The following is a 16,736-nucleotide window of genomic DNA, read 5'->3' on the forward strand; positions in this document are numbered from 1 at the left end:
ATATCCTGTGCATCTCCAAGCCCCCACCAAAATGTTAGCAAAATGAAAAAGCACTTATCTACAGGAAACTTATGTGGGTTATCATAACAACACTGAGTACATTTAATTAATCACACTTCCTTTGATATAATGACCATCTATGGTCACAGAGTGAACAGTGAGTTAAATGAATACCAACAACACAGCAAGCAGAACAAACCCCAAATTATTTTTGTACTACAAAAAGTACTGATTTAAATGCAAATATTTCAGAAAGCCAGACAAAGTAAATTCACTTGTGAAATAAAAAAGTTAGAGATTTTAAAGCTCAAATTCTCCTAATACATAGTTCTCTTCATACTGTATTTCACTTTCAAAATATAAAACATTTTAAGTCATACTGTATAATTAAATAATAAGAAAAGAGTTTACTTACTTCTGGATACCCTCACAAGTTCTGATACATTGAAGACTCCAGATTTTACAAAACTATCCTCAAGGTATCCTGAAAATAAACATCAAGAGGAAAGAGATCAACATAAGCAGGAAGCAAATCAATGATTTAACACTAGAATTCACTCAAGTGTTTCAAACCAAAGGTTAGACTAAAAACCAAGTATGCTTACAACAAAGACACGTAAAAACAAAATGCTTGTGAAATGCAAATTGGGTCTTTTAAAACAAAAGTTTGAAGTTTAGAAGTTAAATAATCTCTCAGAAAAAAATTTTAACTTTCCAAGTGTACAAGGCAATTGGTATGGTTTTATTTGCCATGGCTCATATGTAGGGAATGAAGGTTTAGGGGCCCTCGGCCAGTAGCACCTGGTAGGCTAAAGTCCAATCATTTAAAAAAAAAAAAAAAAGGAAAGAGAAAGGAAAACCACAACCACAATTAGCACCTTGTTGGAATTACTTCAAAGATCTCTGGAAACCACTGTTCTTTAACAAATCCTTCCCTGAGTAAAGAAAAGTGAGTTGCTGTTACCAGCCCTCCCACCTTTGTTCCCTTCCTGAATCACACAAAAGCAGAACCAGTACACAGAGCAAATACTTCACACGGACCTATTTCCGCGCACCTTTAATACACCTCACACAATTTCACTGCTTTCTCACCCTGCTGCCACTCCCTGCTACTCCATTTCAAAAACAGGATCCCTTTTCTGGCAAACAGTGGTGAGGCCCGACCTCCAGGATGCCTCCTGACCCTTCAGAGACCTCCCTGGGTCAGGAGCCAGAGTAAGTCAAACAGGCTCTCTGGCTGGCCTAGCTCTGCCCAGGACTGGAGATGGGACTCTCACCGACTGTCCTGTCCCCAGGTTCCAACCAACGAAAAGAAAGTTTAATGGTGCTGAGGAGGGGGAGGACACCTCAAGTAGAAGGAATATGGCTACTCTCTGCTGCCCCAGGGAGAGAGCAAGTGTGAAAATCCTCAGTATTCAAATGCTTCCAGGAAAAAACCAAATTCCAAGAAATGGCAATTTGATCCAATGCTGCAGAACACTTCAGGGCTGACTGAGAGGTTGGATTTAGTGTAGGAAAGACAGGCATGGTGGTTTAGCAACATGGTACACTCACGTCAAAGAACTGGGGTTTGACTCCTGACTACACTTTGCCACCATGGCATCCTGGAATAATTAATCATAATTAATAATGAACTTACAGAAATTAATAATAATAATTATCCTGGAACATTATACTCTTTGTGCCTCAGAGTTTTCATTTATATATTAAAGATAATATCAAAAATTAGCTATCTTACAGTTATGAATAAGTGAGATAAAAATATAAAATGCAGAGTAGGCACAGATTAAACATCACCAATAAATTAGGACTGGCTCGTGGAGGCAACAATCATGCACACACTGAATTCCAGTCTCAAGATAACTATAAATAATCATTTAGAAACTTTACCAGAATGAAAGTCACCACCCTACTTTTTAACCATACAGAGCATGAAAAGACAGAAAATCATTTAATTAGTACATATACTTCACTGTTGGTAATAAACAGAGGAGCTGTGCATGTCTGAAGGCAGTCTGAACACTGTTTTATATCCATCCATTCACCTTCTTTAGAAAAAGAATAAAAGAATGAGAAGAAATTATGAGATCTCAGCTGGTGATAAAACTCAGGTCTCATATTAAATCATTACTTTAAAAAAGATATACATTTTTAAGAGGATAAGAACTAAATGTCCCCACTTAAAGCAGCTCTATTTTAAGAAACGCCTACTTCTTGAGCAATTAATTTTCTGTCAGGTTGAATTCATTTCAGTGATTACTGAGAAACTTTCAGATGGAAACCATTGTACAAAGTGCTAGAAGCCACTGAGACAAAAAAGGCCATCAACTCCCACTCTGAAGTTGGAGACAAAGACACTTTAATTTCCTGATAGGTTATCATTATTGTTTTTGTTGTTCTAAAGTATAGTAGCTTACACTGTACTTTATGTATAGCAAACATTTTATATATGACAAATACATTAAACAGAGAGACTTTACCTATCATGATGACAGCTCGTGTGCTTCTCCAATCAGACAAGGTTATTTGTCTTGACCCATTTGCACTCTTTAAAGACCCACCCGCATGTCATTCTCTGATCAGAAGGCCCTCTATCCACACTCAACTCTCAGCCTTCCATGTCCTGCTCAACCACCATCCATAATCTGTGTCTCCACCTTCCTCTCCCAACCCCTGTGCCAGCTAAAAAAGATCTCTTTTTCTATATTCACATAGCACCTGGTTTGTACTTACTTTACATCACTTTGTACATTTAAGTTTTCCAAGATAACTGTTTTCAAGTCTTGTGTTTTTTCTTATTTGGGGGAGTGACTGGGTTCTGTTCCTCTGTTTCTCCCCTCACAACCAAGTCAGAGCCCACATATACACTAACCAGTAAACACTTGCAGAAAAAAACTGTAAAATTCAACTTCTTGAAATATGGTCACAAATGCATACGTTAATAATTTTATAACAATGAAGATAAAGATAGCTTAAGACTGAAGGATAATTTTACTGATTCTTATTATTCCCTGGAATTTGTTTGCTTAGGAGTTTATTTAAGTTATTGGGCAGAATAGGAAAGTGCAATGATTACAGATTATATCTCTAACTTGTTGTGTAACTAATGTACAACTTTAGGCATTTAATACGAAACAACCACCAAGGCACTAGGAGTGTTCAAACAGTTCACAAATATTTACAAGTTGACAAATAGGTGAATAAATAGTAAATATTTCAATTTATTTATATAAATTATATCATATATACTCTGATGCTGGGAAAGATTGAGGTCAGGAGAAGAAAGGAGTGACAGATGGTTGGATGGCATCACTGACTCAATGGACATGAATTTGAGCAAACTCCGGGAGATAGTGAAGGACAGGGAAGCCTGGGGTGCTGCAATCTACGGGGTTGCAAAGAGGCAGATATGACTTAGTGACTGAACAATGCAGGCTAACATTTCAATATATAGATATTATCTGAAGTTCATTTCCTTATTACTCCAGAGTAGTCAGGACTCTATTTGCTTCTTAGTCATGCTCTAGTCATATTCATTAAGATGGAATGATGTGTGGTCCATTAGGAACCAAATCCTAAAGTAGCAAATAGCCACCTCAAGGTAACCCTACCAGGAGGAAGACAGCAAGACAGTCACACACAGACAAACACAATGACTATCACGTGGAAAGGGGAAGGCAATTCAGAATGTTGCAGGATGCTTCTCCACTCCCTATCCCCAATTCCCCAAGTTCTAAGGAATCTGGATCTACAAGGAAAACAAAGAGCTATTTTACTAAAATGGTGAAAGGCATTAGAAGTATGTCCAAACTGCTTTGGCACCCACAAGCAAAAATGCAACATCATAGGTCCCACTGGGCTCCACTCCTGCATGGGGCATAGCAAGGTAACAGTGACACAATGACCTTATGCCGGCCAGGGAAGGGGGTTGGTGGGAATCAGCCAACTGGAAGCCTGGGAGAGACACCTAAAGCAGACAGCTGCCCCCTTCATGCATCTCTGCATGCAGCACAGCCTTTACAGTGGACAGGCATTACGCAAGATGAGGTCGCCTAAAGAAAAGAACCAGTGGATGACATGGTCCTTGGACAGCTAATTGTGCTTGCTCACAAGCATACAAGAGATAGAACTTAAGGACTATGGCAAAATAACTGGAGAGGATCACGCAGGGGGTCATGAGCCCTGCTATACACTATAGAAGGTAAGATTCAGCAAAATGCAGGTTCTTGCTGTTAACACAACCCCATCTGTAACCTCCAGGCTGTCGGGGCCTCCTAAAAATATGGTTTGCATGTGTTATATAGACCACTGTGAATCTAGAATAGCTGACACAAAGGCCAAAGATCTTAAAGCAATTTGGAGACAGTTAGCAAACTCCCTTTATCTACCAAAGGAAATATGAGCATCTCTCCAACAGAGCAGCTGCTTAATGGTTAGAGAGCAATATTACACAACAGCTTATGCCAGGAAGCAAAGAACAACTTAGCATTTATGTGATGCTGTATTTACACTACATGTATGGTTTTTAAAAAATAAAATTGAGTAGGAAATAAAGACCTTTGCAAACTGAAAATTCTCAAAGGCAATATCAAATTATATTATTTTACACTTTTTATTTTTCTCTAACAAAAGCAACAATAAATCACTACTCAGAAGTTAATATAGTGTTTAACCTCTTTTACAAACAATAACAGAGTGACACAATGGCATATCTAACTGCTAATATCTCAAATTATAATCAGCACCATTTAAATGTTAAACAACATTTACACAGAAAATCCAAAGGAAGACTGATAATGGCTCATTTTTATGGTCTACTGTGTTCTATTCTTGAAATTAAAAAAAAAAAATCCCACAGAAAGCAGTTATTAAATTCATGAAAGCTGTCTTCGAGTATTTGAAGGACTGTTAATGTAGATGGTGGATTAGACTTATTCTGCATAGTCCAGGAACTGTTTTTTTGGCTCAGTAAACAGATTTGTCACCCAATAAGAAAAGTCCTAGAAAGCAATGTGAAACCTTGCAAAGGTAATAATAACCAAGACACACCAAGCTACGAAAATCTTAGAAAGCATGAGTTCATGCCAGGTTTGCAGTTATCCTCAAGCTGTTACCATTTTACAGATGAGGAAACCTGTATCTACAAACATATGGGGTTTCCCAGTGGATATCAAGACCCCTCCCCCCACTACTGCATTTAAGAATTCTCATTATGGATAGGAAATTGGATAACAGTGTCTCAAAAGCCCACTGAAATGCTTAGATTCCACTTTTTCTTGCATGGCTGTTTTCCTGTTAGTTTCCTTGAGCTGTTCATTTGGAAAAAGAAGAGGACACTGGATATCTCACAGGCAGGCTCCAGCTGTGGGATTCCAATTGTTCACTTCCTTCAACCAAGTGTAAAGATGCCTAAATCCTTTTGCTAACGGCTGCAAAGGGCAAGAACACTAGATTATTTCATACTAGCTCTTTGCTGATCTTCATAAAACTTCAGCTACAAAACCCAACAGACTGGTGATTTTCTGGTAGTGGTGTTGTAAGACAGCTCTCTCTTCATTTTCCTAACTGGTCTGAACTGTCCATGGTTAAGGATGGAAACTATGATTATAAAATAGATACACTAATTATTGCAAAGACAATGAGTGTCTGCACATAGACTGAACCTCAGCCTACAGCTAAGGATAACATTTAGTATTAGTTTAGAATGAAGTTTGTCCTTCAATATGAAATGTAAATCCCTGGTGGTTATTTACATGATCTGGCAGAGAGAACCTTTCTGACTTTAACACACTCTGATAGTACTACATTAATATATTTTTTTATGTTTTTCCTTCCAGTCCATTAAAACTTTCCTACATATATAATAAATATGTATTTTTATAAAATTGATATCAAATTTAAATAAAGGCATATCCTGACTTTTTCTAATTAACATTATATCTTTTCCTTTAGATTAAATAGCATGATTTTAATGCCTGTATCATATTATACTGCATGGCTGTATCACACTTTATTTGACCACTTTTCCATTGTTTGGCATTTTAGGTTATTTCCCATTTAAAAAAATATTATAAACAGCACTGCCATTAACATCCTCATACACAAATCTTTGTCAGCAATTCTTGTGATTTTCTTAGGCTGGAGTTCCCAGAAGTGGAATTACTGGGTCAAAGGACATAAACTCTTTTAAAGCTCTTGGTAAAAACTGTCAAGCTACTTTCCATAAAGGTTTTTGCCAATTTATATTCCCTCAGGCAGATCATGAGTGTTTCATGTCACCTCCCTGTTGCCAGAATTACATATTAGTCATATTAATGGGATTTGTTTTAAATTGTGGATAGTTGATAGAGAAAAGATATCATTACATTAATGCTATAATTTTCACTAATTATAATAAGGTAGGATTTTTTCAGAGACATACTCATTATTTCTTTGAAGAGAACATTCAAATATATGTAAAATAATAAGAGTGCTAGCAGGAATATTTACTCATAAAATTAATGAGAATACTTCTAGAGTTTCACAGTTAATAATAATTTGGCTATTCATTGATGACTGATTCCTTTCTCAGCATTTGACATATTCACTTTCTAGCTTTCTCAGAGTTTTTTAAAGTTTTCTGATTAGAATAGTTGTTATTATTAAACGCCTTTTCGGTCTTGAAGAGATTATCCTTTTTATCCCTTACAGAATTTTTGTTGTTACATATTCTTAAATTCTTAAATTAAACTATCTTTGTTGGTTCATGGTACATACCTCTTTTAATTTACTGTTGAATTGGTTTATTAACAGTTTCTTCCAAATCCTCTATATGTAGATGGGATACTTTTGTGGGATTTTTGTATTTTATTTGCTAAGTTTTTATATCAGGGTTATATGTGTGCTTCATAAAATGGTTTGGATGAGTCACTATCATTTATGAAAATAAAATACAAAAAGTTGAAAGTCTAGAAAAACTCACTGGTAAAATCATCTCCCCAAAATCTGTTTCAGTGAAGATTCTTAGACAACTATGAGTCTTTCAAGAAATTTATTCCTATTTTCTGGCCTTGAGACAATATTATTATAAATTATTAAAGAAAATAAATTCTTGCAGGTTTTTAAATTTCTTAGCACATATACTTTATGGTTTACTAAGTGGACAATGTTTATTTTTACTGTATTGAAATTATAGTAGAATAAATATTATATATTGTTATAATATACTATAATTAATATAATTATATTAAATTACACTAAACTATACTAATAAATTAACTCTGTGTCACTTACTATGTAAACTTAAGGAAAGCTAAGCAATTGTTCTATGCCCCCTATTTCTCTTCTCTAAAATACAGGTGATAATCATAGCACCACTAAGTCAATATGTATTATTGTAAGTCAAGCTGTATTATTATTTTCAAATAATAACAAAAGAGGTATTTAATTCTAAGAGTAGGGAAAGGGAAGGTAAAATTTTACAGTGAGGAAACAAAATATAATAGGAGCTAATCAAGACAGTCAAAATAAGAATATAAGATGTAAAAATAAATGATTACTATAAAGTAAAATAGGAAGAATAAAATCAAGTATATCAATCATTACAAGAGTGAACTGAATTATCCCATAGAGGGCATTAGATTAACTAAAGCAAACAAAATCTAGCTATTTTTAAGGAACATACTTAAAACAAAATGAGAATAAGAACAAAAAGTTGAAAATAAAATAGTAGGCAAAGAATGTAGGCAAATTAAAAAAAAAACAAATCAGTGTCAATTAGCAATGGTTAAGATGCAATTTAAGGTGAATTACAATAAGCAGGATAAAGAACATTATTAATGAAGTACATAATTAATGAATAAGATAAATCACATATCTCACATGCACCAAAAATATTCTGGAAAATGAATAAAATGAAAGTCAATAAAATACAAGAAACTTAATAAAAATATAATTATAGTGAGAATTCAGAATACATCTCTCTTAGATATGAACATCACTGTTAGATAAAGACTCACTTTCTATCGTTCAAATACAATTTATACTTTGTTGGTGTATCTACAGACATTTTACAAAAACTGATCATGTCCTTTACCAAAAAGAAAATGTTAACCAATTCTTAAAAGCAGAGAATTTTTTCTGGCCATCAGGACATTCTGTCTCATCTTTGGCAAATAAAACTAAAAGTGAAAAGAAAAGTTACCATATCTTTTAGACTACATGAAAATTAAGAAAATAAGTAATGAATCAAACAGAAAATCAAAAGAAAAATTGTCAACTATCTAGGAAGCAATGAAGAAAGAAAGACAAAAAATTAAAAAAAGGAAAATTATTCACCATAGAAAAACAACAAAACAATCCAAGAAAAATTATAAAGGGAATTAAAGACAAAAGCTGAAATTAATAATATGGGGGAAAAGGGGAATATTTAAAGCAAAAAAGGAAATATGGTTCTCTGAAAAGTCAAGCAAAACAAAAAAATCATTTACAAGCTTCAAGTACAAGAATACAAGGGAGACACAACCTTAGAAACCAAATGCAGTAAAAAATTATGAGAGATTAAAACATGCAACTTATTGACTTTGAAACTTTAATGGGCAATTACTTAGGAAACTAGAAGTAATCAAAATTCAGCAAGTGGAACCTGAACAAAACAATTTGTACAGTGGTTCCCCAAATTCACTGATCATTGAAGCCCATGGGGTTCTTGAAAAACAATTTATGCTTGGTATCCACTCCCAGCTATTCTGATTTAATTGGTATGGATGTGTCCCAGACATGCAGATGTTCTAAAAGTTCCCCAGGTGATTCCAATGTGCAACAAAATTTGGGGACCACCATGCTAGTCTCTTGGTATTCAAAATGTGATTCCAGAACCAAATGCATTGGCATAACCTGAGAGCTTATTAGAAATGCAGAAGCTCAGGTTCCACTGAGATGCTTAAAATCAGCAGCTTAATGAGCTCACGTGCACTTTAAAATTTGAAAATCATAGGACAACATGAAAAAGTATTTTGAAAACCACCTTTAAAAATGGCATCAGGTACAGATGGGTACACAGCTAGATCTGAGCTATCCTTTACCTTGCCTTCAAATCTCAATCCTTTTTACAGTCTCCAAGGTGCAGAGAATGATGACAAGCTACCTTATGAAGAAGGCTCTCTCATAACCCTTCATTAGGACTGCAAAGTTTAAATAACTCAACTTGCAATGTCCCTTATCAAAACAAAGCAAGCAAACAACCAACCAAAAATCATGCAAACATAAATGAATGTTATGCATTTATGCAAACAAAAGTGGCAGTTAATGCAACTTTGAGAATCCTAGATAAAATTGAATGCATTCAATTCATATATTTAAACTGAATATAATACTGTTATCAAAAGACTGATACACTATATTATCATTAGAGTTTATTTCAGAAATGAGGGCAGTTCACTGTCAGGAAATTTATCCATATAATTGAGAAAAAATTAAAAAACAAACAAATGACAACAAGATACAACACATGATTATGTCAATTGAGGCTCAGAATATACATGACTCCACAAAGAGAAGAAGGCTTCCCTGATAACAAATCTAAGCAGAAAATGAGATAAATGCAAATGGTAAAGACTCTTTGGCAAAAGCCAAAATAAATCATCCTGAAAGGACAAAATCAGTCTGCCATTCTTAGTTATCCAACCTCTTCAAACCTCTGCCTCTTTTCAGTCCTTAAAAATGTAGTCTGTAATAAACCAGTAACAAAAAGTCAAATATTGTATGATTTCACTTAGGTGAGGTATCTAGAGCAGAAAAACTCATAAGAAACAAAGAAGAATGGGGGAAGAGAGAAGGGCGAGTTGTTATTTAATGGGTACAGAGCTTCAGTTTTGCAAGATGAAGAAGTTCCAGAGACCAGCTGTCCAACAGAATGAATAAACTTTACACTACTGAACTTTACACTTAAAATGGTAAATTTTATATGTATTTTACAATTTAAAAAAACATGATCTGCAATTTGAGACCCAGATAATTGTTATTGTTGTTGATATTTATATTCAAGAACTGCATTTTACATAGGAAATTATGTCTATAACCTTCTTTACAATACTTGGCTTGCATGCTAAGTTGCTTCAGTTATGTCCAACTCTTTGCAACCCTATAGCCTGCCAGGCTCCTTCTGCCCATTACTTAGACATAAATTTCTGCTTATTATTTTCATTATTATTCTATTGGGCTTCCCTGATGCCTCAGATGGTAAAGAATCCACCTGCAATTCTTTAGTTACAGGAGTTACAGGATATTTATAACTATCAGTATATATCCAAGGATTTTCTCCTACTAATTTTTTTTTCTTGGTGCATCATTTTGTCAACTGCAACAGGTTTTCAAGAAAATTTTTTACAACGAAAAAAATTTTTTCTTTCCTATTTTTTGAGACAGCAAATAATAAAGAATATATTTATATCACCTTTGACTAGAAATAAAATTCCTCAAACATTAAAAGAAATTCAGGTAACTGTTTTCTCTAATCTCTACAAGATTCTCCTTTCCACTTATGAAATACAAAAACTGCAACAGCATAATATTTAGATATTATTTCTATTGGCTGGGTATATTAGCCCTTTTAATCGGCATATTTAGATCATTTTTAGCTCATAAAGTTTTCTTCATTTGTCCGTGATTCTATTTCCTTCCTAAAAGTTCTGATTTCTTAACAAGAAAACCTAAATTAATGTTTGATTTTCTATTCTTCCATCATAAACCTTTTTCCTAGTTTCAACCTCTCTGCTCTTTTCCTTTACTTTTGGAACAAATATTTCAAGTTTGTCCTCTGTATCAGTGATTATTTACACAGTATCAGTTACCTTTTTTATTTTCCAATATAGATTTTAACTGTATGAAAAGTTTTAGATTTCCTGCTAATTTTTCTTAACTCACATGATGTTCTGTTCATTGAAGCGCTTCTTTCATCTGTTCATTTTATGTAAGCCCCTTTTCTAAGGAAATAAAATGTTTCTCTGAAATTTTCTTCTAGTTCTTCATTTTTAAAGGTATGTTCTTCTGGATCTTAATGATAGACCCCTTCCCTTGTTCTTCAATATTTCTCCAAGGACATAGTTGGTTGTTTACTGTTTACCTATAGGTCACTCAAATTTAGGGTTGTGCTTCAAAAAAAGCATACAGTTTTTTAGATTGAGATAGAGGGTTGTAGAATTAACATAACTGGATGTGGATTCTTTTGTTATCATTTACTAGCTGGATAAATTTGATTAAATTACTTAATATAAATAAGTAATAATAATAATGATAATAATGATGATAATAATACAAGAGTGGCTACCATTTCTTGAGTGTTATATGACAGGCTCTGGCACTTTAAACTCTATATCAGTTCAATTTTCAGGCTTTTTTTTTTATTAATGACTCTGAATAAAATACTTAAATTCTCTACTCCCCACCCCCTGCCTCCAATTCTTATTGGTGAAATGGGAATAAAGATAGTAATGCTGAACTCACAGATTTCAAGTGACTATTAAATAAGAAAATATATGTATGAAGGTTTAGGGTTTAATAAATGATTATTTGTGATGGCAGCAGTAGTATGAATAACAGTGGAATTTCCAAACTAATCAATTTCCAGTGACTGCTGGTCCTTCACCTAATGAACCTTTACTATGAAGCAGAGGGCTGTTCTCACTCCACTCTAGATATGGAAGATCCTACCTAGTAGTACATGAAAACCCTCACTTTTCTGTAATGCATGGTTCTGGAAGGACAGAAAGGAACAAGTTTACAAAAGGCCTTCTCTGTTGTATTAAGGAGTTAGACTCTAGCACAGAGTGGATAATTTTTGAAAGATTCCTGTTAGGAAAAGTAATCAGACTGCTAGATCTTTTCCTATGCTCTTCACTCCCTTTCGATACCTCATTTCTTAACCCTGTTGTTCTCTGGGTTTATAGTCTTTTAAGTTGATATAGAAAAAATGCTCTGAACCTACAGGACGGTAATGCAATAGAATCAAGCTTAAATGTCTTCAATTTCTCAAGGAATCAAACTTCTATCTTTCATGAATTAAAAGATATGAAGAACTTCACTTTTTAGGTTCACTCTAACTACGCTAGTAGTGTAGTTACAGGATAAGCCTCCAACATTCTGTCCTTCAGCCTCAGTTTTTGTGTACTTAGAAAAAACTTTTCAAGGCTTTATATATACTCATGGAAGTTTTAGTGAATTATGGGATAATCTGAATCAGAAATTAAGCCAGAAGGGTAGACTTTATGTTAGATAGCTAATGATCATTATTTTGCTATACGCCTAAAAAGACCTAGCGTGAAGTCTCACTACTCTAAGTCAAAATTCTAGCAGGCTTTTGTGGTTAGAATCTGACAAGTTGATTCTGTTTACATGAAAATATAGAGGCTGCTGCTGCTAAGTTGCTTCAGTTGTGTCCGACTCTGTGCGACCCTATAGCCGGAAACCCACTAGGCTCCCCCATCCCTGGGATTCTCCAGGCAAGAACACTGGAGTGGGTTGCCATTCCCTTCTCCAATGCATGAAAGTGAAAAGTGGAAGGGAAGTTGCTCAGTCGTGTCCTATTCTTAATGACCCCATGGACTGCAGCCTACCAGGCTCCTCCGTCCATGGGATTTTCCAGGCAAGAGTACTGGAATGGGGTGCCACTGCCTTTTCTGGAGGACACAAAGATAATTTAAAAATCTTATTATAAACTTACAGAAATCAAGAAAACATTTGGTATTGGCAAAAGATAGATCAATGAGATAGAGCAGAAACACACACATAAATACATGGCTTTGGATATTTGATAAGTATTTATTCTCTTCATTTTCATATACATAGATATATGTATATATAACAGGTAGATATACAATTTATTATATGTCAATTATACCTTAATAAAATATAAATAAATTACCTCTTTAATCTACAAACAATGGGGTTGAAATTTTTAGAAGGTAATATTTCCAAAAGAATCACAAATGAATAAGGAATAGTCAATATAGTCAGGAAAATTTTTGAAGATAATGACTCCCATTAGTCCTGCAATTTTCACAACTTCTAGAAAGCTACCTTACCTGCTTACACATTCATAATCATATAAACTCTAGGAACATTTTGATGTTTATACCAAACAAAAGCATAAAATAGCAAATAGACCTTCTCTACAGTTCATTAGATTGGGAGAAGAGAAAAACTGGACCTACCTGAGACTGGTATCCTGAATCAGTAATGATATTAGAGCACTACAATTCTCTGTCTGATACATCCCTACAAAATATACCATCAGACATGCTACACAAGTTAGAAGTTCAGAACATCAGTCGGTCAGTCAGTCATGTCTAGCATGCAGTTTACCTCCAGGGCAGGAGAAGCTCACCATGACTGTCTCTATGAAACACTCTGCTTTTCCTGACTTAGGTCAGATTCTGGGGGATGTAACCTCAAGAACAGGTTAAAATGTATTTAACCTATCATTGGTCTAAGCCTCTATTGCACAAACCTTGAACACTGCTGAACACTGTCTCTGGCCAGGTACTGCCTTAGAATACATTGACAAATGAAATTATACAGTCTTCACTTGAAGGTGTTCAGAATCTACTAAGTAAAAAAGACAAGTGCACCGTGATAAAGGTGTCATTGTTGTAAACTGTACTGCAGAGAGTGTCTGGAGAAGTTTCACTCGTGAAGCATCAAGGGAGCACAGGCAGAAAAACACTGCAAAGACAGAGGAAGGCACATGGTGAATGCAAAGGCTGGGTGCAAGGTCCACGTGGGCAATGGAAGGGCAAGCAGAGGACACACCATTATGTGCTTCAGTAGAAGCCGTGGAAAGATTAGGTTTAGCTTAGAGTGGGAACCTTTAACACAGACAGGGGAAGAGAAAGAAATAATCAGACGCTCACATTCTGGAGGACACCAGGGCTCATTATAGAATGTATCACAGGGACTGAGACCCAAGGCAAAAATACCAGTTACAGAGATTAGGAGAATTATTTTAAAAATCTAGGTGCTCTAGTTAAAAGGACGGAGTGTCAATATTTTCTAAAATAACACATTAAGATTCAGCACTTAAAAAAATATGTTGCCTTCCTCATCTGTTGTAAGAGTAACCCCCTCAGTGGTCTTTCCTCATCTCTCTGCTTCTCTCTCTACATGCTCTCTCAAAAATTCATGGATAGTCCTCTGTTCACCAGTCAACATTAGGTAAAGCAATGTAACTCATGTGGGTTATTTCCAGATGTCGACTAGGGACATATTAAATATAAGATAGCAGAATGCTATCTGCTAATATGTCAGCAAATTTGGAAAACTCAGCAGTGGCCACAGGACTGGTAAAGGTCAATCCTTATCTCAATTCCCAAGAAGGGCAGTTCTAAAGAATGTTCAAACCACCAGACAACTGCACTCATCTCCCATGCTGATAAGGTTATGCTCAAAATCCTGCATGCTAGGCTTCAGCATTACATGAACTGAGAACTTAAAGATGTCCAAACTGGGTTTAGAAAAGGCAGAGGAACCAGAGATCAAATTACCAACATCTGCGAGATCATAGAGAAAGCAAAGGAATTCCAGAAAAACATCTACCTTTGTTTCACTGACTATGCTATAGCCTTTGACTATGTGGATCATAACAAACTGTGGAAAACTCTTAAAGAGATGGAAATTCCAGGCCATCTTACCTGTTCCCTGAGAAACTTGTATGCAGGTCAAGATGTAACAGTTAGAAGTTTGTATGGAACAACTGACTGCTTCAGGATTGAGAAAGGAGCATGACAAGGCTATTTATTGTCACCGTTTATTTAACTTCCATGCAGAGTACATCATGAGAAATGCTTGGCTGGATGAGTTACAAGCTGAAATCAAGATTTCCAGGAGAAATAGCAACCTCAAATATACAAATGATACTATTCTACTGGCAGAAAGCAAAGAGGAATTAAAGAACCTTTAGATGAGGGTGAAGGAGGGGAGTGAAAAAGTCAGCTCAAAACTCAATATTAAAAAAACTAACACCCCAATGTTCATTGCAGCACTGTTTACAATAGCCAGGACATGGAAGCAACCTAGATGTCCATCAGCAGACGAATGGATAAGGAAGCTGTGGTACATATACACCATGGAATATTACTCAGCCATTAAAAAGAATTCATTTGAATCAGTTCTAATGAGATGGGTGAAACTGGAGCCCATTATACACAGTGAAGTAAGCCAGAAAGATAAAGACCAATACAGTATACTAACACATATATATGGAATTTAAAAAGATGGTAACAATAACCCAATATGCAAAACAGAAAAAGAGACACAGATGTACAGAACAGACTTTTAGACTCTGTGGGAGAAAGAGAGGGTGGGATGTTCTGAGAGAACAGCACTGAAACAAGTATACTATCAAGGGTGAAACAGATCACCAGCCCAGGTTGGATGCATGAGACAAGTGCTCAGAGCTGGTGCACTGGGAAGACCCAGAGGGATGGGATGGGGAGGGAGGCGGGAGGGGGGATCGGGATGGGGAACACATGTAAATCCATGGCTGATTCATGTCAATGTATGGCAAAAACCACTACAATATTGTAAAGTAATTAGCCTCCAACTAATAAAAATAAATAAAAAAAAATAAAAAGACAAAAAAATAAAAAAACTAACATCACGGCACCTGCCCCCATTACTTCATGGCAAATAAACGGGGAAAAGGTGGAAGCAGTGACAGATTTCCTCTTCTTGGGTTCTAAACTCACTGTGGATGGTGATTGCAGCCATGAAACCAGAAGATGTTGGCAGGAAAGCTATGACAAACTTAGATAGTGTGTTAAAAAACAAAGACATCACTTTGCTGACAAAGGTCCGTATAGTCAAGCCTATGATCTTTTTAGTATTCACATACAGTTGTGACAGCTGGACCATAAAGAAAGCAGAGCACCGAAGAATTGATGCTTTCGAACTATGGTGCTGGAGAAAACTCTTGAGAGTTCCTTTGACAACAGGGAGATCAAACAAATCAATCTTAAGGGAAATCAACTCTGAATACTCATTGGAAGGACTGATGCTGAAGCTGAGGCTCCAATACTTTGGCCACCTGATGCAAACAACCGTCTCATTGGAAAAGACCCTGATGCTGGAAAAGATTGAAGGCAGAAGGGGAAGAGAGTAACAGAGGATGAGATAGTTCAGTGGCATCCCCGATGCAACGGACAGGAACTTGGGCAAACTACACGAGATGGTGAGGGACAGGGAAGCCGAGCATGCTGCAGCCCTTGGGGTCCTAAAGAGCTGTGGACACAACTTGGCGAGTGATCAACAACAAGCAGAATACTTCATTATGTCCTAATAAAGAGGATCATTTATTCCTTGCTTACTTATTTAGAAAACATTGTTCAGTTTGAAAGAATTCAATTCAGAAAATGACTGCAATCCAAAATACAAAACTTTGAAACTAAAAATCTGCTATACCTACAAAAGTGCCACAAAATAAACAATGGAGCCAGTACATTATGTCACTCATAATGTACCTCACCAGAGTAAGGGGCTCTACTGAGACAGAACGAAGCTCAGACAAATGTGTAATTCATACCATTTGCCATGCGACTTCCTTGTGCCAAACTTCCCTGGGGCCTCTCTCCCTGGATTTCCTGAGATCTCTAACCCCCAGATTATAACACACCCCCCCTACCTGAGTCTCTATCATAGCTTTGAGTTCCAGACCTTTTTCTCCTAATAGTTCATAAACACTTTCAAAAGACATAAAAATTGCAGCT

At 35.7% G+C, this 16,736-nt stretch overlaps 1 protein-coding gene across 10 annotated transcripts in view; it reads right to left on the bottom strand.

Moving 5' to 3' along the window:
• The window catches only part of NFIB (nuclear factor I B), a 244,191-nt gene that overhangs the window by 72,005 nt on the left and 155,450 nt on the right, over positions 1 to 16,736 (bottom strand). For all 10 annotated transcript variants that reach the window (XM_070480519.1, XM_020875051.2, XM_020875064.2 and 7 more), the window contains exon 4: positions 416 to 484. In XM_070480519.1, coding sequence (XP_070336620.1) covers positions 416 to 484 — 69 coding nt within the window. The remainder of the gene's footprint in view (positions 1 to 415; positions 485 to 16,736) is intronic.

Source organism: Odocoileus virginianus, chromosome 18 (genome assembly GCF_023699985.2).
Source record: "Odocoileus virginianus isolate 20LAN1187 ecotype Illinois chromosome 18, Ovbor_1.2, whole genome shotgun sequence".
NCBI lineage: Eukaryota > Metazoa > Chordata > Mammalia > Artiodactyla > Cervidae > Odocoileus > Odocoileus virginianus.